The 24,068-nt window shown below is 42.1% G+C and overlaps 1 protein-coding gene across 1 annotated transcript in view; it reads right to left on the minus strand.

The window, feature by feature from the left end:
* supt5h (SPT5 homolog, DSIF elongation factor subunit) overlaps positions 1 to 24,068 on the minus strand; it is a 67,738-nt gene that overhangs the window by 8,317 nt on the left and 35,353 nt on the right. Inside the window, exons 18-26 of the mRNA XM_084314654.1 lie at positions 22,236 to 22,382; positions 18,156 to 18,302; positions 12,459 to 12,584; positions 11,469 to 11,553; positions 8,683 to 8,859; positions 6,705 to 6,807; positions 6,065 to 6,192; positions 5,544 to 5,649; positions 3,069 to 3,227 (exon numbers count right to left, since the gene is read on the minus strand). Of these exons, the coding sequence (XP_084170780.1) occupies positions 3,069 to 3,227; positions 5,544 to 5,649; positions 6,065 to 6,192; positions 6,705 to 6,807; positions 8,683 to 8,859; positions 11,469 to 11,553; positions 12,459 to 12,584; positions 18,156 to 18,302; positions 22,236 to 22,382 (1,178 nt within the window). The remainder of the gene's footprint in view (positions 1 to 3,068; positions 3,228 to 5,543; positions 5,650 to 6,064; positions 6,193 to 6,704; positions 6,808 to 8,682; positions 8,860 to 11,468; positions 11,554 to 12,458; positions 12,585 to 18,155; positions 18,303 to 22,235; positions 22,383 to 24,068) is intronic.

The raw sequence follows: 24,068 nt of genomic DNA on the forward strand, positions 1-24,068 counted from the left end.
GACAATTAACCCGCTAGCTCGCTTGTTTGATTATCTCACATTGGCTATTAATTAAAAACAAAATCATATGTTAATGTGGGGTGGGGTGGGGTCTTCGAATAGTAGTCGAATAGTTCCCAGTGACTATCGAATAGCAATTTTGTGAGTTTTGCCCAAAATTCACAACATTTATAAAAAAAAAGGAAAACAGATTACGGTATACCCCTGATGTGATGGATCTGTGAGCCACATACAAGGAGGTCATGGCTGAGCTATACAACCTGGGTTTCAAGCCTACTCTTCTGTACCCTGCCAAGCTACTCATCTCGACCCAGGATGGGTCAACTTTGTTGGCCAAGGACTTCTTGACAGCTCACCATCAACGACCAGTGTAACGAGAAGAAACGAAAGCTGACAGCTAATATGCTAATTACTTGATAGCATGCTATCGACAGTGATGGTCAATTAGCTATCCTGCTAATAAACTATAGGGTTAGCCTATATGACGATGAAGGTAAGCCCAGTTGTTGTTTTTTACATGCTCGAAATTACTACGTTTTGTTTTTGATAATAGACAGTACCGTCTGAACTTGTTTCTAAGTGGCCAATGTTATTGAATTTATCCGAGCATAACATGCTCTCTGATAGCATGCTATTGTTAGTGACTGTCAGCCTATTTGCCATCGACAAGAGCCCATCAAGCACCGTACCGCTGCGGCTTCCAGATTGATCCCTAAACCCGAGTCTTCAACAGGGGAAATGATCTCCGACCCAGGGGATAATCAATTAATTATTCTATCCTATTATTTATAACTTTATACTTCTGAATGCTCTCCTGAAATTTGGAATAATGACAACCCTCTTGATCAGATCCCTTTCCTCCAAGTAGATGAGAATCTTGGAGGAAATACAAGAGGCAATCAAATCGCTTCAAAGCGGCAAGTCTCCATCTCGTGTCCCCAATTTTACAAGAAATGTTCAATGAGGCCTTTTCAAATGGCGGCTTACCCTCTACCCTATCGGAGGAAACCCTGACTACTACTCCAAAAAGATGCCTTGGTCTGTGATGGCTACAGACCCATCTCGCTTTTGAATGTGGACTATAACATGTTTTTCTAAAGTACTTGCGACTCGCTTTCAGCAAGCCTTGCCAGGTCTCATCTTCACAGATCAAACAGGCATCACGCTGGGGAGGCATTCTTTCTATAACACAGGGAGACTGTTGAATGTCTGCGGGTTCTGATTCCCCTTAACACTTTCAGTGCCACGGACGACATAACTCGTTTTATCAGCCCCCCCCCGTTGAGTGCCCACGATGACAAATGTCGTTTTATTGTTTTATTAGCGATCTGAATTCATATTTCATCAACAGAGTCTCCCGTTGGTACACCAGCCCCTACAGGAGCTCAGATTGGAAAAAAGCGCCCCCTATCGTCTATCCCTGTGTAACTGCAGGTCAGTCGCTTAGACTGACCTGGGATCTGTAGATCTCTGGGGGGGGAGCCAACTGGCTCCTTGTGCTGGCGAGGAGTCTGCTCAAGAGCGATCTGCTCGCGGGACGGAAATCAGCCTGGAATATATATTTACAGCAGCCAATAATCAATCAATAAGCGTGATCGATATTTGGAATGGCGATCAGGAATTGGAATAATCTTTTTGGAGAACATCTGATCTGAGGTAAGGAATCTATTTTACCAGTCTTGGGATAATCAAAGTTGTATTCGCTGAGATCTCAGCGTTTGCCCTATGTGTGATGTGGCTGTTTGGCTGTGATCGCTGATGAGGAAATAAGAGAATAAATTTTTCAGCTTGCGTCTATAGCTTGCATACGTACACATATACTATCGATAATCTAGTGTTTATTTGAAAACGATTCATAAATAGGCCGAAAAACGTTTTTGAGTATTCTAGAATATTCCAGTAAATGTCTTTTACCATGGAATCTTTATATTTTCCTAGAAAACGAGGGCTTTTCAAAATGCTATAAAACGAAAATGAACCGATAAAAAAACAATCCGCTTCGACAATGTTGACTGCAAACGAGTCATTGATAAGCGACGGGCAGATTAGACACATAGCCATAATTTAAAACATAGATTAGGTGTTTTTAACGCTAACATTGAAGTGGATGGTGGCATTCAACGGGGTAAATCAACGTTAATCAAAGGCACTGATAGTGTTAAGTGGCAGTATCGTTAGACACAGAGAAAGCCTTTGATAGGGTAGAGTGGAGGGCAGAGAGAGAATGTTTTTAGTGTGGATTTCATTTTCTGGGTAAGATTACTGTATTCATCCCCTATTGCATGGGTATTTACGAACACTTTGAGGTCAGCTCCCATCCACCTCCATCGTGGAATGAGGCAAGGTTACCCCCTCATACCATTACATAGGTCTTCTATATCAGCTCCGGTTCACTACAATCGCCTGTTTGAGCCGTCTCTACTTGACCCCTCTTTTCGCACTTAGTCCGATGGTGGCATAACTTGTATCAATGATATTTACAACAACAAGGTTTTCTTGTCCTTTGATGAACTCACTGAAATTCGACGAAATTATTATTATTATTTTTTTATCTTCCTTTATCTCAGATCAGGCATTTTGTACAGAAACAATTCCCTCATTTCCCCGTCGTCCTTCTGACTCCATACTTCTGAATGACATTTCTAATTTCTGATATTTCTAATTTGTTATGCTCTCTAAAGCCTGACTTCTCTAGTTGTTGCTGCGGTGATGACTAATGGGGATCCGTAATAAAGATAAAGATTCTCTGCTAATCTTAACAGTTTATGGGAGGATGACTTGTGTACAGAATGAACTTATGTTGGAACGTATTTACCATCCTTGGGCCATACTTTCTCCACAGAGCTCATTACATGAATGCTAGACTGGCCAGACATATTTCCAAACATATCACCTGCAAACATTACTCATATGCTGTGGGTTTACCCCAGGTCAACTGACTATTGGACAGAAATATTCAAAACCTTTCAATAAACACAGATAATATTTGACCAGCATTTCTCCCATTTGTCCCGAGACACGTGGACCAGCGCAGATTGTTTCTAGCGGAAACCCTGGGCGGTACTCACATGGCGGGTGTGCCGGGGGTCTGGGGGTTGTACTGAGGGTTAACCTGGGGCGAGGGGACTTCTGGGTAACCAGGGGTCTGGGGGTTGGGGGTCCCCCCATAGCCCTGAGGGGACGGGGATGGCTCGTCATCATATCCAAAGTCATACTCATCGTCATTCCTGGAGAGAGAGACGGACGGACGTAGATTTTATTAGATTAGATTCAAATGTATTGTCATCATACACAGCACAAGTACAGTACAACGAAAAGAGGTTTGGCATTCAACATGAGTGCAAATGTAACAGTAAAGTGAAACAGTAATATACAATGTACAGGTGATTAAACTGGGTATAAAATATATAAATTAGTACTACTGGGTGTACAGAGATGTAATATTAATATGATACAGGTGATACAGGTATAACGACAGCATGGTAGTAAGTCATACTGGCCAGCAGCATAACTAGTAGGGGTGGGACGATACATCGATCCAGATCGATACATTGATCCAATAGGATCGATGCAACGTAAAAAGATCGGTTCATATCGATACTCTTATTTTGAAAATCCCGTGGTGAGTCTCGTATACGCCCAACAACAACAACAGCAGTAGCATGTGAATCGCCCGTGTGTGTAGACATTACAGCAGGGCTACAGAGTGGCCTATTTGGTCGCATTTTGCGACCCGAAATAAATCCCTGCTTTTTTTCCCGCAACGGGTCAAATGCATCTTTTTGCGATCAAATCTTTTTATTTAATTTTTTCAAACATGAAACAAAGACATATCACAATACAATAATAATACATAAAAGGGGTCAAATGCATCCAACATGCTTTGCATCCTCACCATTCCGTTATGCCCACGTCGCGTTAAAGCCCTAAACTAACGTTAGCTGCTTACGCTAACTAAGCTAAGCTAACCCTGATCAGAGGCATAGAGAAAACAGTTCCTTTAGTGGGGAAGGGGGGATGGGGAATTCTCCCTTTCTGTGTGTGTGTGTGTGTGTGTGTGTGCATGCGTTCACGTCCCATCTCTGGTCTTTGGAAAGACCAGATGAGGTCAGAGGAGTTTGATAGTATTTACTTTGTTGCCTTTTTTGACTTGCTCTAAATGTTACAGATTGTGTTAAATGGGCAAATAATATCGTCTCATATCGATCGCAGGCACGTGTATGGAATCGTATCGTATGCAGACTGTGATATCGGCAAATATCGTATCGTTGTCCAAATAATTGTTATCATGATGAAACTGGTGATTCCCACCACTAGTAACTAGTAAGAGTAGGTAAAGGATATGTACAGATATAGATATAGTATCTTATTAAAAGTAGATCAAACACTGCATATGATTAAAAAACCTATATTTGCTCAGCGCTCTTGAGCAAGACACTTAACCCCTAATTGCTCCCGATGTGCAGGTTGGCACCTTGCATGGTTGCCTCTGCCATTGGTGAGTGAATGGGTCAAATGTAAGGAACAAATTGTAAAGCGCTTTGGATAAAAGCGCTATATAAATGCAGCCATTTACCATTTAGAGCAGCATGTGGTAGTATACACCCTCCCCAGACTGACAGTAGAGCAGCATGTGGTACATTTACATTTAGTCATTTAGCTGACGCTTTTATCCAAAGCTCTTCTGTACGACAAGTCATCAGGAAGGGCACAACTCTATCAGCTGAGTAACAATGTTCATCAAGTGCATGACAGTAAGGTTAGTTCGTAATTTTTTTTATTTCAGATAATGGTTGAAGAAGTGCGTCTTTAGTCGACCGCGACCTACAGTAGGGCAGCATGTGGTAGTCTACACCCTCCCCAGACCTACAGTAGGGCAACATGTGGTTGTCTACACCCTCCCCAGACCTACAGTAGGGCAGCATGTGGTGGTCTACACCCTCCCCAGACCTACAGTAGGGCAGCATGTGGTAGTCTACACCCTCCCCAGACCGACAGTAGGGCAGCATGTGGTAGTCTACACCCTCCCCAGACCGACAGTAGGGCAGCATGTGGTAGTCTACGCCCTCCCCAGACTGACAGTAGGGCAACATGTGGTAGTCTACACCCTCCCCAGACTGACAGTAGGGCAGCATGTGGTAGTCTACACCCTACCCAGACCGACAGTAAGGCAGCATGTGGTAGTCTACACCCTCCCCAGACCGACAGTAGGGCAACATGACTCTACACCCTCCCCAGACCTACAGTAGGGCAACATGTGGTAGTCTACACCCTCCCCAGACTAACAGTAGGGCAGCATGTGGTAGTCTACACCCTCCCCAGACTGACAGTAGGGCAACATGTGGTAGTCTACACCCTGCCCAGACCGACAGTAGGGCAGCATGTGGTAGTCTACGCCCTCCAACCAAGCAGCCCAAAACCAGGAGGGAATTGGCATAACAAAATTGACTAAATTTGGGGATAGTAGAAAAGGAGAAAAGGCAAAAGAAAATAAAGAAAATAATAATAAAATGTGTATCTAACTTAGTATTTGTGTGCATTACCTGGAGGGCGTGTTGGGGTTATTGGGGTCCCATGCGCCGCTCTGTCCCGGGGTTCTGCTCCCATCATGTATCGGGGTCTGGGAGCCATAGTGAGGCGTACGACTTCCTGATTAGGGAAAAGGACAAAAGGTCGACTAATGAGTGAGACGAGGCTAGTGGAGGACAGGTGATAAAAATAAAAAAAACACAGGAACCAGTGCTCGCACACACACAACCATATGTGCACAAAGTTCAATCAATTAATTTAAAAAACACAGAAACCAGTGCACGCACACACACAACCATATGTGCACAGAGTTCAATCAATTAATTTAAAAAACACAGAAACCAGTACACTAACATACACAACCATATGTGCACAAAGTTCAATCAATTCATAAAAGAAAACACAGAAACCAGCGCACGCACACAAACAACCATATGTGCACAAAGTTAAATCAATTCATTTTACAGAAAAAGGGGGAGAAAACTTGAATAAAACAAAAAAAAAACGACGTAGGCTGCATGAGTCTCAGTCTTACCGTCGTTTAGTGGGGTCTGCGAGCCGTACATGGGTGTTCTGGAGCCGGTGCCGTACATGGGCGTCTGGGAGCCGTACATGGGCGTGCGGCCGTGGGTGGAGGTCATGCCGCTCTGCCTCTTGGCTCCCCTGGAAACACAGAACACAGCAGGGACACATTAGCATGTTCCGTCTGCCAGCATGAGGTCTTTGTGTTGAGAAAGACCAGAGGGGCTGAAGTCAGGGACGTTCTGTGTGTGTGTGTGTGTGTGTGTGTGTGTGTGTGTGTGTGTGTGTGTGTGTGTGTGTGGATTATCTCATTATTATCAATATGGTGTCTCCAATCCAAAGTGCTGGGTTATTATGAGGTTATGCATGTGTGTCTTTATGCGCTTGTGTGTATACGTGTGTCTGTACATAAATTAATCCCTGTGTGTATGTGTTCTTTTGTACATACATGGCGTTTCTGACAAGTAGAGAGTGAGTGTGTGTGTATGTGTGTATGTATGTATGTATGTATGTATGTATGTATGTATGTATGTATGTATGTATGTATGTATGTATGTATGTATGTATGCATGTATGCATGTATGCATGTATGTATGTATGTATGTATGTATGTATGTATGTATGTATGTATGTACGTGTATGTGTGTACATACATGGTGGTCAGGCGCTGTCGGTCTACAGAGATGGTCTGGCAGGTGGAGTGGAGCTCTACTCTGGCCGTGGACTCCGTGGCGTCCTTCACCACACCGATGTAACCTGGGAGGAGACGGCACAACGGTTACAGCGTTTGTGAAATATTGGCACGGTGACACAATACAGATGGGATGGCCAGGCGGCCCGGCGCTGCTGCACGTTTCCTATAACGGTGAGATTACAGGAGCCGACAGAATTCCATCTGTATGACCAAGGTCATCACTTCATTTTCGACCTTTAGAATTAACTAGGGGCTCAACTAGGAGGGGGGCTGAGGCTCAACTAGGGGCTGGTCCGGAGGCGGCTGTGGCTCAACTAGTAGGTGGTCCGGAGGGGGGCTGAGGCTCAACTAGGAGGTGGTCCGGAGGGGGGCTGAGGCTCAACTAGAAGGTGGTCCGGAGGGGGGCTGAGGCTCAACTAGGGGCTGGTCCGGAGGGGGGCTGAAGCTCAACTACAGGCTGGTCTGGAGGGGGGCTGAGGCTCAACTAGGGGCTGGTCCGGAGGGGGGCTGTGGCTCAACCAGGGGCAGGTCCGGAGGGGGGCTGTGGCTCAACTAGAAGGTGGTCCGGAGGGGGGCTGTGGCTCAACTAGGGGCTGGTCTGGAGGGGGGCTGTGGCTCAACTAGGGGCTGGTCTGGAGGGGGGCTGTGGCTCAACTAGGGGCTGGTCCGGAGGGGGGCTGTGGCTCAACTAGGGGCTGGTCTGGAGGGGGGCTGTGGCTCAACTAGGGGCTGGTCTGGAGGGGGGCTGACTCTCAACTAGGGGCTGGTCCGGAGGGGGCTGTGGCTCAACTAGGGGCTGGTCCGGAGGGGACTGTGGCTCAACTAGGGGCTGGTCCGGAGGGGGCTGAGTCTCAACTAGGAGGTGGTCCGGAGGGGGACTGTGGCTCAACTAGGGGCTGGTCCGGAGGGGGCTGAGTCTCAACTAGGAGGTGGTCCGGAGGGGGACTGTGGCTAAACTAGGAGGTGGTCCGGAGGGGGCTGAGGCTCAACTAGGAGGTGGTCTGGTGGATGATCGGCGAGTTGCCAAACCGGAAATGGCCGGTTGGGTATCGGTGCGTCTCCTAAATGCGTCCGGCCACTCGCATATCGTTGCAGGACTCTAGCCACACACCGTGGATATGGATCGCTGCCATAACTCAATAATCGACATGATTTGGGCGTGTACTATTATTATACAAACCGGAAATGGATCGACTCGATCCCCATCAAATAACTGGGATCTTTTTGCTCCAGTATCATCGCCCAATGGTAAGAGGAGGCTGACGTTACTTTCAGCCTGTTTGTTTATTATTATCCATACAAACTGCTCTGATCTATATATCACCCATACTACATAAAGCATTTAACGACGATCACGGAATTATAAACAACCCCCCCCCCTCCGTTCATCCGCCCATGATCAGTCATAACGTTTAGGACCATGTATAGTTGACATTTTTTATATAGCGTGGATCGGCAACAAACGGCATTTGATAATCTATATATGCATTTATGCCTATATCTCACGTTCTAGGAATTACTGCAGAAAACGTTAAAAACATTTATATTCTAGACGGTATTTTCGTATGAATGTGTGAATGAAAAAGTAAAACATTCCTACATCCTGAACGATAGATAATCGATGTTGAATGGGCCATAGTAATGTCAATTTAAAAAGTTATAGCCCTGCAAAGAAGGTGAACATCTCCATAGACTTACAGTATTGGCAGAGAATGGTATAAGATGCTGAAAGTGCGTGGCAGGGAATATGTTAACAGCCATATGTACCAAATACATGCCACACCTTTATAAAAGACAGTACTTTACTTCAAGACCTCTGCTCGAAATAAAGTATTTTGTTGAGAAAAAAAAAACACACCATTCTTCATTAGTTACATTTCCACGTTTGTACGTTTGACTGTCTGCCTAGCGCTGTGAAACGTTGCAGATCTGGTTACCTTTGTAGGGCCCCTGGGAGATGCGGACAGTCTGTCCAATCAGATCGTTGTCTCTCCTGCCTCTGCCACGCCCCATTCCTCCTCCTCCTCCTCCTCCTCCGCCGCCTCCTCCTCCTCCTCCTGCTCCTCCTCCTGCTCCTCCTGCTCCACCTGCTCCACCCCCTCTCTGCTGCTGGCCTGGAGAAAAAAGGAGTAAAGCAAATATTTAGACTCAACGCTCCTTTGCTTAAAAAAAATGCCTAAAAAAAATGCCTATCTATTCTACGTCTGTTGGACTTTCTGCGAGTGCGTTTGCACAATACAATAACTGAATGAAACCTTCATACTGTCTTCCATCATGCACTTTTCCACTGAATAATTTTCCATGCCTATATTACTACCTACTCTACTAATATGTCTCTACTACTGTGCACTCAACATTGCAGCGCCCAACTTTCAACACTATTTGACGAATATTGTTACTCAGCTGAAAGAGTTGGACCCTTCCTGCCGACTTGTCGTACAGAACTGGATAAAAGCGTCAGCTAAATGACTAAATGTAAGAGGGACTGTGAACACATAGTTCAAAGCCAGGGGGAGATCTACAGATCCAAGGCTGCAGCTACACTGATCCGTCAACTAATGGATAGAACATTTACGGACGGTATTACTGTCCTGTCCATTGGTTTATTTTTAAATCAACTCCGTCTGTCCAACAAATGGATACTCCTCATTGAAAATGTATTAAAACAGAAGTAGACGGACAGACACAGCGGACCAATGTAGCCGCATAACGTTAAAGATCAAAGTAAGCAGTATGCTACAAAATCCTCATGAGAACAGTTGCAGTAATCGCTCTACAGATATTGAGCGCCATCTTGTCCGGTGTCACGGTAACGCCAGTGTTGTCAGGAGCTTATTAACCAGTGACATCATCCCCAATGTGCACAGCAGTAGTACGCTTACACTTCAGAAGTGTTATATTTAGACTAGGTCCCCAAAGTGAATGGAAGTGAAGGAGGAGCCAGACGCCTGGGAGGAGCGGTGGTGTGGACAGCGGACCACGGAGACAGCTGTGGTCGCTAGCTTATAGGGCTGAGCCCAAACGTTCAAACCTTCGTTCGTTACGTTGGCATTCGAATTCTAAATCAACATTCAAATTATTTATAAAAAACTACAAAAATTTAATATTTTTATATATTTTTTTAATGTTCATTCATTCTGTTTAAACCAATGGGGGTTTTCTTCACAGTTGCAGATAAAGATTAGGCTACACTAATATTATAGTATTAAAAGAAACGAATGAGTTATATTCATTAAAGAAAGTTGATTTAATAAAAAAAAAAATACAAATTTAATCAGATTAATCACTTTATTCAAATTGAGGATTTAGTTTGAGGAAATGTACATATATATAAAAAACTAATTATTTTGAATACATTATTTTCTTTTTTATACGTTCGAAAAACCCTGACGAAGTTCGAATCCCAAAAACAGGCTTCAGGGACAGCCTTAGTAGCTTACTTGAGACCCATGGTCTCCCTTGGAAAACAGATTTTGAATCTCGGTGGGACTTCCTAGTAAAATAAAGGCTAAATAAAACTAAAACACAAGACTGCTGAAATGTGATTAAGTTCTACCAAAGTTAACTTTTTGAAAAGTGCCTTTTCCTTCCAACAGCTGGAACGCCCTCCAACTGACTGTGACTGAAGGTTCTTCTAGGGCTGGGCGATAAAACGATAACGATAACTATCGCGATAAATTATTTCCTCGAAATAAACATGAAACGTGGTCGCAAAGTTTCGATATATCGATTTTTCAAGCTTGGATATGAGCACAGCACACGCACTAACAACCAATCAGTGAAGGAGATGGCCGATAGCGGAAGGAGACCCGCGCTGCACCTCTGGGTAGAGAGGTAGCACTCAAGTAGTAAACAAGGCTGGCTAGGATAATTAGCTTGCACGGCGCTATTTTATAGTTTACGTGCCGAGTGGGTGTGTGGCGTGAATTCTGAGGGCACGGTTATAGTAGTGTGGGGTATACGGTGGACGTCGTTGCAATGTATTGGGGCGGAACAGAGTATTTTAGAGTTATATTGAGTGCATTGGAAACAAGGCTGGCTAGGATAATTAGCTTGCACGGCGCTATTTTATAGTTTACATGCCGAGTGGGTGTGTGGCGTGAATTCTGAGGCCACGGTTATAGTAGTGTGGGGTATACGGTGGACGTCGTTGCAATGTATTGGGGCGAAACGGAGTATTTTAAGGTCATATTTAGTACATTGTCATGGGATACACGGCTTGCTCTGGCTAACTGCTAACGTGCGCTGACTGATGACGACATCAACTCGAGACATTCGCAGCAGCAAAACAAGTCTATTAATAGCCCGTCCATCGGCGCCGGGCATAAGAAGTTAATTAAACTTGACAGACATTATATCGACGATAATTATCGATATCGAGTTATATGAAAATAATGTTATAATTTTATCGCGATAACGTTTTTGGCCATATGGCCCAGCCCTAGTTTCTTTTATTTTCTTTTTTTTCTCCTGCATTTAAAAGTATGATCTCCGCGTCCGACCACTGTGTGTTGACTTGTAACCATTGTAGCAGATTTGCCTATATGTATGAAATTGCTGATAAACCATGTCTTGTTTTGTTTTGTGAGGGTACCCGCCGTGTCTTATGCGTTGAAATAAATGTTTGAAATGAAAGTGAAATGTCCCTTTAAAAGGTCCATGTTTAGCAACAGTAACATAATTCTGTTTCCATAGCGACGCTATAGTGAAGCTTGGCACTGACCTCCTCCCCCGTGGTGCATGGGACTGCTGATGCGAGGACTCATGGGAGCGAAGCCCCCCACGGTGAAGTTGGTCACATCTCTAGGCTGGAGAGGGCAGACAGAACAAAGGGAAGAGTTCACAATTCATTTTCATTTGTTCCGTTCATGGTATTTGCACAGTTCCATAAAAGAAAAAAGAAAGTATTTCATACTCAAAGCACCTCTCAATATGCACATTCCATGAGCGAAAAGGAGCAGGGAGAACAAAATAAAATGTTGCCTGCCCCTTAACTCAAAACAATACATTAACAATAGAAATAGATGTAATAGTCAATTACACATATTTAACAATCAATACTTACCATAACATGAGAAAATAAATAGTGATAGGGAAAGCTGTTATCCCTTAACTTCATAAAGTCTAATTGTTCTTTCTTTATACATGTTCTTGAACTGAAAGATATTTGTACAACTCTTTGTACAACTAATTCCAGTTTTATGCCACATACTGAAACACACATCTGCTTTAAAGTCGTCCTACATACTGATGCTTAAAATTACATTTCCTTCTATGGTTCTCATCCTCAGAGCTGAAAACAAACTACTTCTGCAAGCTTTCTGGCAATACTCTGCTTTTTAATAACACAGTATTTCAGCAAGACCTCTTCTGGTTTGCCAAAAATACTTTTCAATTATCAAGGATAGCTTACCTACATCGGTTTGGTTTTACTAACTTTAATATACTTGAAGTGTGCACTGTGCAGCTGTATTATCTAGGAAAATACACACATCGGCAGATTCTCAATATTAAATTAGTCGGATCTGGATTGGGGGCGGAACAATGTGATTGAGACATTCCTACAATGAGCATTCGGACCACTGTACATATTTTGTCATACCTTTATAGATGCAATGCTGTAGTTGAAATAAGTAGCTTATGAATGAATTGACAGTTATACAGCTCATAGGAACTGGTGATGATGAGTAAAACAGCCAATAGGAGCGCTCACCTTCGATCCGCCAGCCAATACGAGATGCCGCGTCTTGCAGACAAACATTCCTCCGTTCTCTACCAGCTTCTTACAGTGGAGGAAGGCGAAGCCGCGGAACAGATGCCGGATCTCACCCTCACGCCCCTGGACACACACACAACAGATAATTATCTCGTTATCTCGAAATAACAAATAATGATTTTGTCGAGATCACGACTTAATCTCAGACCCGCCCTCTTTTCTTGATCCTCCAATCACAACCGTTGTTTCCCCGATAGTTGCAACTATTGCTTTATTTGTTCGAGGGAAGCAACAGTTGTGATTGGAGGATCAAGAAAGAAGGGCGGGTTCTCTGTACTTCCTCAAAATCTGTGACCAAACTAATCCCGGGAACCTATCATGGTCGCCATCGCCCAGCTGGACACGCGTCATCCAGGAAATGCTAACGGCTGATGTGAAATGCTAACTTGAAACTCTTATAAGTTGATACATCTAGTGATCTATCACCAAAAAAAATTTCCCCCCAGCCGATCTCTTAATTATAGCAAGATTGTAGAAGCTAAGAAGTGTTGCGTTTGGGTGAAATACATTTTTGGCGAATGGTTTAGGTGGAAAAAGAGGACGTTTGGGGAAAGAGGGGCGGGCTTCATAGATCCTTACATTCTCAATGAGGGTAAAGGTGTAGGGAGGCTGCTAAGACATTTTCAATAGTTTATTGAACATCTTTGGTGGAAAAACCAAACCACACTAATTGTTATTCAATACACATTAACACATCTTGCACCAAAAACGAGTTTACTCGTTATTGCCCGCCAATCAAATAGCGCCAACAACGAGTTTACTCGTTTTTATGATCGTTATTTCCTTTATTCGCTATTGGCATTCATAATTCATCCAGGAAAGCTCCGGGAGCCAGCTGGACCCTGTCTGATATTTCAACGCCTCAATACCGCCGCCTGGTGGATTTCGGGCGAGTAGCACTCCACTCTAACCCGGATGTGGCACTCTGTGCATCGGGGAAAATCCTCCGGCAGAGATATCTTGTAACTAGGGCTGTCAGTTTATCGCGTTAATTAGATTAATTAATTACACAGCTAATTAACGCGTTATGAAAATTAACTAAAAATGTATTACAATTTTTTTTATTTATTTTTTTTTATTTATCTCATTCATTCCATAAGAACGTAGAATACACATTTACAAACTTTTTTTATATGGTCCATTTGCATGTTCTTGGTATCTGATTCTAGGGACATCTATGGATCTCAGGGAATGTATTCCCAGTGCCAGAAATACTGTGTCTGTTACTAGGCTTGAGTAAATTGTAATGAACCAAATGAGAATATCAATAAATTTTTTTGTATCTTTGACTGTGAATAACACCATGCTCAAATTGACCAGACCTGAAAAATCTAAGCAAATTAATCAATGGAAGATGATTAAACAGAAGGTTTTGTAGATACAAGTACTATGAGGGCCGACGTTCCACTCTACTGGTTAAAATTACTTACTTGTGAGTAGTACGTTCGTTGATAAAGAAAAATAATGTCCACAGCCGCTCCAGTGTAAAACAAATATATCCAAATGGTTTATTTCTCTTCCACAGCAAAGTCTTTCTTTACAGAAGTGGTCCTAAATCTATTTACCTAAATATTCACGTCACTACTACAAGGTAAGAAAATTCCTCCACACTGGAAAGCCGAAAATCTATGTTGTTTAGTCTAACGTCACAGTGACCAATCGCAGCCACTCTTATTGTCTGGGACCAAATACGGCCACGCCCCATTCCCAGTAAAAAGTGAGAATCTCTAGAATGGGTTTCGGGCGACGCTGTATATGGAAGTGACGATAGACAACAATTTCTGTTGTCAGTAGATGGCAGCATTGGTTTAAAATTAAAAGGTGAAAATGTTGAAAACTACATGAATACATTTCCCAAGATCCTTAGCACAGGTCACAGGTCACTGGGATGTGTCTATTCTTCGCCGTGATCTGAACAGCAGTAAACTATTACTGCAACCTCGGTATAGCGACCGCAAATGGTAAACTAATTATCTTAACAAAAGTGCGCTGGTAGCGTTACATATGTTGTCTAAAGGGGGACATATGGTACAATTTAAGATTTTAATGATAATCGGCATATAAAGGACAACATAAAGCATCGTTAATTTGTAAGAAACCTCAATGAAAACGGTAATATTAGCTATTGTTATGAAAATGTGCTAGAATCCTATAAAAATGTGGACGCATTTGGTCTACGTTCCGTTATCTGTTCAGTACCGCTCAGCACGGATTCAAGATGCACACTGACCTGGCTGAGAGAATTGCTGAATATATATACTAGAGCTGGGCCGTTAACGTGCTGCGTTAACGCTATACTAGTATCGCGCGATAATATAATTAACGCATTAATCTTAAAAAAAAAAAAAAAAAAAATGTTACCTTTATTTACCCAGGGTAGGTTCGCTGAGTGAGCACCGATGCTCTTTTTCAGGAACGCCCTGCTTCACATTCACACAGTTCCATTCACACCTGGGAGCTGCCCAGTACAACCACAGTTGACACCATTGGCCACTGAGCAACTCCACTGGAGCAGTTGATTCAAGCCATGTCACATAGTTCAAGTTTGAAATGATTCTTTCTGTTTTGCTCCTGAGAGTGCTAGATACTGTACTGTACTGGTAATATTATTTATTTGTGTTAACTTCTGAATAAAACAACTTATTAAACACAAGTACATCTTATTGAACATTATTTTGATATTTCATTACCAATTATCATAGCAAAACAGCTTTTTCAAACAGTCTGTAATGCATTTTGGAAACGGGAGATGGGCTCATGGTGTAATGGGCCACCTGGCCTGAGAAACATAAGGAGGAAAGAAAAAGTAAGGACTTACTTCTGGTCATTATTTGGGTAGAACACACATATTTTGAATGCCTTCGGCAGGTTTTTTTCTCTTCTTTTTTTGAGCCATTTTAATCTAGATTAATCCAGGATTGCAGATAGCTTAATCTAGATTAAAAAAAATTAATCTATGCCCACCTCTAATATATACACAAATGTTCTAGAAGGTTCGGTCATGACATCACCACAAATGTTCTAGAATGTTCGATGTTCTAGAATGTTCGGCTATGACATCGTCACAAATGTTCTAGAATGTTCGACCATGACATCATACTGTGACATCACAAATGTTCTAGAATGTTCTATTATGACAATTATATAATACAATAACCTATAGCTTTGGCTCCTACAAGTACTGAATTCTGCCATCCGGACGCTTCTATACTTTAAGCAAGTGGCTTGTCCTTCCGCGTTCCCGTTTTGCGCTCTGATTGGCCATGCACGTTTCTGGTCATGTGACATGTGCGCCAATCGTGGGACGGCACATTTTTGGACGGTTAAGCTTAGGCGCTCTTTCGAAGTTGGTTAAGGTTAGAGTTTGTCTTAGAGCATGGCGATTGAACGCCTGCCCTGATTACAAACTCTAACCTTAACCAACTGCGAAAGAGTCGCCTAAGCTTAACCAGTGATAAACTAGGCGTTAGGTAGTTTGCAGGCTGTTAGACCCGGAAATAGGCGCAGAACTTGCCGTCCCACGATTGGCGCATGACCAGAAACGTGCGTGGCCAATCAGAGCGCAAAACGGGAACGCGGAAGGACAAGCCACTTGCTTAAAGCATAGACGCCATCCGGACACATGCAATTTGAAATATGATTATAGAATATAGAAAATATCAGGCATAAAATGGTTATGCGATTAAAATGCAATTAATTAGATTCATTAATTACAAATCCTGTAATTAATTAGATAAATTTTTTTAATCGCCTGACAGCACTACTTGTAACGTGGATCAAGATACACACTCGAGTGCATGGGATCGCTTTCATGACGCAAGAATCAATATGCCTTCGGCGTTTATTGCGTCATACAAACGGAAAATGGATGTAGCAGATGACATCAAATAATTGGGAAACATTTTCTACAGACGCATCGGCCACAGATAAGAGGAATCTAACGTTAATTCCAGCTCGATTGTCCATTTATTTCATTGCAATCTATCCGATCAACGTATGGTGTCGTACTAAAGAAAGCCGTTAACACTTTGGGTGCCATGGGTTAAATTCATGATATACCATAGATTGCCAGCTCTATTTGTCTATGGAGAAGTACCCCTTCTTTGCATGGCTATAACTTTTTAAATTATATTGCTACATTGCCATTATTAGGGCCCATTCAAAGTCCTATATGTATTGTTCATTGTGTAGCAACGTTAAACTTTTTCATTCACATATTCATAGTAAAGTATGGTCTAATGTATAAGTATGTTTTCATCTCTTTCTGCAGCTTTCTCCAGAACGTGATCTATAGCCCCAAATGCATTATATTGATGATGAAATACAGTTTGATGGCAATCGGGGCGATATAAAAAATTTCAATTGGACGTACTTCTAGAATGATCTACGTATGATCTGATGATGACCGGATGGGCGGGGGATCGTTTATAATTCCGTGGGCAGCGTTATATCATTCATCTAGTGTGGGTCATATGTTCATCATAACAGTTTATATGGAACACGATCAAAAATAACGCTGAATCTTACCGGATCGTCCTCGCGCCGTTGGACGATCAGCGTGGTGTAGACCGTTTTCGATTATGGGATGTTTATCCTGATGAACCATTTCCAGCTTGTATAATACTATATACGTCCAAATCATGTTGTTTATCGAGTTATTGGCAATGGATCGCTATATATTGTGACGAGCCAGAGTGCCGGCAGCCAAACCGAGTGCCCGGAAGTAATATGGCCGACCAGCACAACCTCCACAGCACTTCCTGTTTGGCGATTGCGCCGATCGGCCACCAGATGGCGCTCCTGAACCGCCAGAGAGCTCAGTGGGTCCTCCTGGTGGATCTCAGGCCAGCGGAGGGGAAATATGAATCCGATCACAGATTTTTGAAATATTGATATTAAAGACGCTGTAAAGCATCCTTCGGCAACTTGAGCATGGCCGGGAATGACGCTGTAAAGCGTTTCCCGGCAGTTAAAGTGACAATCAAGGAATCATAAACAACCCCCCCCCCCCCCCCCCCTTTCCTTCACGCATGATGGAGCATAATGTATAGCGATCATATGCATTTGAATTTTTTTATATAGCGTGTATAGGAACGAAACGCCAATCGATTATGTATAATACGCGTCAGGGCCTATAACGCGCGTTCTAGGAATTACTGCTATACACTCTAAAAACACACTTATATTCACGACGGTACTAACACGACAATGTATGAATGGAAAAATATAACGTTCCCACATCCGGAACGATAGATACCTGATGTTGAATGGGCCATAGTAATGTCGATATAGCTATAATATTTAAAAAGCTATAGACCTGCAAAGAAGGTGAGCCACTCCATAGGGTTACAGCACTGGCAGAGAGTGGTATAAGATGGGCATACTGCGTGGCGCAGAATGTGTTAAAAACACCGATGCAGGGGATCTTTTTTCTTGGGAGCAAGAATCTGTATGGGAGTTTACACCATAAGACAGCAGGAGAGAGCTTGGCCATGGCAAGGGAATGAGAGACAGGAACTCAAACCTTTGAAAATGCTTGCTCCAAAAAAAGACAAGTGTGCCCATTTCTCATACAAGACCTTGTAAGACCTTGACTATATCTTTTTAAAGTGAAATGACAGGACGTATCCTTACAGAGTGTGGTCCATCGATGACCTTGACTATGTCCTTGACGTGGATGTTGTTCTGCTCCGAGTCCAGCGCCACCGCGAAGCGGTTGTCCTTCCTCCGATTCACCGCCTGGTGGCGCACCGTAATCACCTTACCGTGCATGTTTAATACCTTAAAAAGAGGGGGGGTGGAGAGAGATGTTTATCCATAGTAGTTAATTACATCAATTACATTATCATTGCAGACGTCTGGGTACATTTACATTTAGTCATTTAGCTGAACGCTTTTATCCAAAGCGACTTACAAGTTCTTTACGACAAGTCAGCAGGAAGGGTATAACTCTTTCAGCTGAGTAATAATGTTCGTCAAACAGTGTTGAAACGTGGGCGCTGCAGTGTTGAGTGCATAGTAGAAGAGACATCTTAGTATAAGAGAGCTCACATCACCCCAGTACTTGCCTCCCTCCACTGGCTCCCGGTGCACTTTATTTTTTTTTTTTAATTTTTTTTATTATTGCAAAACAAAACTTATTAAAAGTCAGTACTCAACACACAATGTATAATGAAACTTTCAGTAAAGGTGGTTAAAATATATGCAAGTACAGAAACAGGATAAAACAAAAATAGTCAATAATAACATTTTAACCGTATACCGTGTATATCCAGCGAAGTTACAATTATATAAATGTTAGTATATAATATACCCCGAATACCTATTTTCTAAAACCCTACACACATATGCTCCAGCTCAAATCCCCCCCTCCCGGACCCCCTCTTGGATAGTACCTCTATTATCCCTCACTCCTAACCAGACATCACCATTATAGGCTAGCTTTTATTCTCTCCACCACTTCTAACCACATTAACATTTTGGATTCATTGAGCCCTAGAATTCTTGCTGTTGATATTTCTTGATATATCACATCAAGATATGTAAGAAACCACACTTTCCGGCACATTTTTTCCGGTTGAAACCAACGTGATGCAATCAGTTTTTTAGCTACTGTGATACCCGATAAAACCAATCTTTTTAGTTGTGGGTTCACTGCAAACTCAAAAACATCATTCAATAGCAATACCGCGGGGTGTACAGGTATATTCCAAAATACGAGTATTGATAATTGTTGGGACACATCTTCCCAGAATGCCTTAACTGGTGGGCAGTCCCAATACATGTGCATAAATGTTCCTTCGTCCCCATTTGTACATTGGGAGCATTTGGAGTTTTGTATAAGCCCCATTTTGCACAGCCTTATAGGAGTCAAGTATGTCCTGTGAATATAGTTCAGATTGATTTGTTGATGATCCGGGTTCCTTGATGTAAGTCGGACATTTGCCCAGGCTCCTTGCCAATCAAAGTCATTTTCCAGGTCTGGTATATCCCTCCTCCAGACATTGTCTAGTTGAAGGGTTTCGTACGAGGACGTTAGTAATTGTGAATAAAAACCTGATACAAAACCTCCCAATGTATTTCTGTCATAGAAAAATTTGTGGTATCTGTGGTGTTCAATTGGTATGTGTAATGGAACACCGTGAGATCTCATACAAAGTTTTAACTGTATGTAAAAAAGCCATGTGGACTCGGTGAGGTTAAACTTTATGCATATTTCGACATAACTACAGAGGCCCTTGTTATTAAAAATATCCCCTAATGAGTGTATGCCTCTTTCTTCCCATACAGGGAATCTTATAGGTCGTTTTCCCATTAAGAGAGCATTGTTATTGAATATGGGAGTGTGATTATGCCATACTTGATTGTTAGGAAATTTCCTTTGAGTTTCCCGCCATGTCCTGATTGCATGGGTTATTATTGGGCCAAATTCTCGCTCACAATGCTTGATTGAAAGTTTAGTGTATGCTATGTCTTTCAATCTCTGTGGGGCTACTATGTTTTCTTCTAATTCTCTCCAAGATACCAAAGCCTCGGGGTCAAACCATATCTTCTTCAATGGTCTTAATGTGAAGGCATTAAAATATTGTAAAAAATCTGGGACTGCTCCCGGTGCACTTTAGAATAGACTTCAAGGTCCTTTTATTGGTTTACAAGGCCCTAAATGGTAAGGCCCCTGCTTACCTAGCAGACCTCCTCACCCCCTATACCAACGCCAGGGCCCTCAGATCGGTTGATAAGGGTCTCCTAACCACCCGTAGGTCTAACTTAAGTCTAGGGGGGGACGTGCTTTTGCGGTCGCAGCCCCTGACCTCTGGAACAGCATCCCCATGTCCATTAAATCTGCCCCCTCCATCGAGTCTTTTAAATCAAAACTCAAAACCCACCTATATCGCCTGGCCTTCCCTGACTCACTTTGACTCTTGCCTTACTTGTTGACGTGTTGTTCTGTTTTTCCTTTGTCTATCCGTTGATTTTTTTTATTTATTTTTTTACTTTACTTTGTTCTTAGCTTAGCTATGTGAAGCACTTTGGTTGACAAGCGTCATGTTTAAACATGCTATATAAATACATTTGATTGATTGATTGATTGATTGATTGATTGATTGATAGTAGGTAGTAGTATTAGGCCAGGGGTTCCCAAAGTGGGGGTCGCCAGATGATTTAAAAGAAAATAATAATAATTGTATGCAGTCAGGCCACTGAACTTAGAAGCAGGCCAGGCCAGTGTTTCTACCGGTAATTGCAGCAGGGCAATAGTTAGATAACCTAGATGGAGAACAACCAGGAGATCACTGCAACTCACACAAGTTGGAGAACTATCTCTCTCTCTCTCTTGCTCTCACACACACAGACACAAAGGGAGCCGCATGTGATTGGTGGAGGCGGGACCCTTACAAAAAACTGTTGTTGCTAATCATTGACACATGCTAGCCTGTAATAATCACCCCCAGACAAATCTACTTTGCATTTGATATATTGCAAATATATGCCATCACACACACTGGCATTTAAAGGGTTAGAATTATAAAATGAATATGTGGTTTTATGATCAGGGCTGAAGTTGAATAAAATGTTGTATTTTTTTTTAGGGCTGTCAGTTTATCGCGTTAATTAGATTAATTAATTACACAGCCAATTATCGCGTTATGAAAATTTACTCAAAATTAATTACAAAAAAAAAATTCAAAAAATGTATCTCATTCATTCCATAAGAACGTAGAATACACATTTACAGACTTTTTTTTATATGGTCCATTTGCATGTTCTTGGTATCTGATTCTAGGGACATCTATGGATCTCAGGGAATGTATACATCATACTGTGACATCACAAATGTTCTAGAATGTTCTATTATGACAATTATATAATACAATAACCTAAATATAGCTTTGGCTCCTACAAGTACTGAATTCTGCCATCCGGACACATGCAATTTGAAATATGATTATAGAATATAGAATATCAGGCATAAAATGGTTATGCGATTAAAATGCGATTAATTAGATTAATTAATTACAAATCCTGTAATACATAATCGCCTGACAGCACTAATTTTTTTCCAATCTGACATTACAAAAAACTGAAAATCCATCAAAATCAGTGTTCTTGCTAATCATACATATGTTAGCCTGTTTAGTCCAGCCCTGGTTAAAAGCCTCCAATGCTTATTAGTGTGTGTGCGTTTGAACGTTTGCACGTTTCAACCATACATTTCCATTTATAAAAAAAAAAAAAAGTATTATACTTTTTATTTTATTTTATTTTTTACCTCCTATAATAGTGGGGGTTGCGGTTCTCTGACACCGTTATTTGGGGGTCGCGACCTGAAAAGTTTGGGAACCCCTGGTATAGGCAAGGGTAGACAACCAATGTCTAGAGAATGTAATCAAAGGTAACGGGTAAAGTGACAGTCAAGCCCAGTGAGCTGTGTTTATACGTTTGGGTCTAGAACCCATAACCATCATACAGAGATCCCTTTCTCCCTGGAGTCCAATGGCCTAGGTATAAAACCTATGACCAACTGGTTTGTGGTGAATCATGGTGCGTTACCTGGAATGTTTCTCTCTCCAGCCCAACAGTCTGGGTCTAAAACCTATGACCAACAGCTTTCTGGTGAATCATGGTGCGTTGCCTGGAAAGTTTCTCTCTGTAGTTCAGCAGTCTGGGTCTAAAACCTATGACCAACTGGTTTGTAGTGAATCAGTGCGTTACCTGGAATGTTTCTCTCTCTAGCCGGACGATGACGCCGACTGTCTGGGGGTCCAGCTGGACCAGCTCTCCCCACTCGTGCTGCCCGCCCGCGTCCACGCCCGACGCCGTCTCCGAACACAGCTGCAAGTCTCTGGGCAAAACCTTCAACTGTACGTGGAGACACATAGATACACGTGTGAGCGGACAGAAACAGGCGCACAAGCACAAAAAGAGACACGTGAAATCAACTAGAGGGAACACACGCAATCACACACACACACAGTAAGACAGTACTGATGCTAGTAAACAGTTAACAGAAGTATTTCAGCACAAGGGATAACATTGTTGTAGCTTGATCCAATTTACCCATTAAAACAAAAACACACAAATACCTTTATAATCAAAACCACTACAACAAATAGATACAAACAACATTACAAATGGGTCCAACACACACAAATATATATATATATATATATATATATATATATATATATATAAGTGTTTCCATGTGTGTGTGTGTGTGTGTGTGTAGGGGGTTCCCCATTCCTTTCAGGAGAAGATTTTACTGGACATTTTCAACGACATACATGACAGCCGGGCATCATGCCCCAGATCAGTGGATCATAAGTGTGTGCTGAGGCAGTCAGGTCACAATCTGCTCATCTCACATTCTAATTCCACACAATGTCAATGCTGATTAAAACATAAATTGTTCACAATTTAAAACGCCTCTCTCCCTCTCCCTCCCTCCCTCCCCCCCTCTCTCTCTCTCTCTCTCTCTCTCTGGCATCAGCTGCTAGAGTTTGGCCACTAAAGCCCAAGATGAACTAGCATAATTATCTACAAATGGAACTCCAAAACCAGTTTAGACAGCTTTTGCCTTCTGGAGACGAAATGTCCCTCCCTCTCAAAATACGTTGAGAGTGAGAGGAACAAGCCCTGTTTCACAATCTCTTTCTCTTCTCTGTTGTTTTCCTTGAAGAGTTAGTGTGCCGTGGGGGTAAACAAACATGTTCAGGCGGCCTGGGAACAAGTTCCTCTCTGGGGTAACTTTACACACAAAAATACAGTTCCTCTCTAAGCTAACCCATGTTCAGGGCGCTGGGAACAAGTTCCTCTCTGGGGTAACTTTACACACAAAAATACAGTTCCTCTCTAAGCTAACCCATTTCATCTTAACGTAGGGTCCAAATTGTTTCTCAAATCAGATTCATGCTCAAATCAGATATAGATCAGTGCTACACCTCCGAGTTATCGTTTCCCAGCGGTGTAGCACTGATCTATATCTGATTTGAGGATGAATCTAATTTGAGATACAAATCGGATTTGCTAACAAAGCCTTAGAGCAGCGGTTCTCAAACCACTTTTTATGGCAACATATTTTGGCTAAATATGCCTCGTTTTATGAATGTGTATTGATAACATATGTAATAACTAGGGCTGTCAGTTTATCGCGTTAATTAGATTAATTAATTACACAGCAAATTATCGCGTTATGAAAATTAACTCAAAATTAATTACAAAAAAAAAGTTTTTTTTTTTTTTTTTTTTTTAATAACTTTTTTTTTTATCTCATTCATTCCATAAGAACGTAGAATACACATTACAGACTTTTTTTATATGGTCCATTTGCATGTTCTTGGTATCTGATTCTAGGGACATCTATGGATCTCAGGGAATGTATTCCCAGTGTCAGAAATACTGTGTCTGTTACCAGGCTTGAGTAAATTGTAATGAACCAAATGAGAATATCAATTTTTTTTTTATCTTTGACTGTGAATAACACTATGCTCAAATTGACCAGACCTGAAAAATCTAAGCAAATTAATAGATGGAAGATGATTAAACAGA

This window comes from Notolepis coatsorum (assembly GCF_963971535.1).
Source record: "Notolepis coatsorum genome assembly, chromosome: 1".
Lineage (NCBI taxonomy): Eukaryota > Metazoa > Chordata > Actinopteri > Aulopiformes > Paralepididae > Notolepis > Notolepis coatsorum.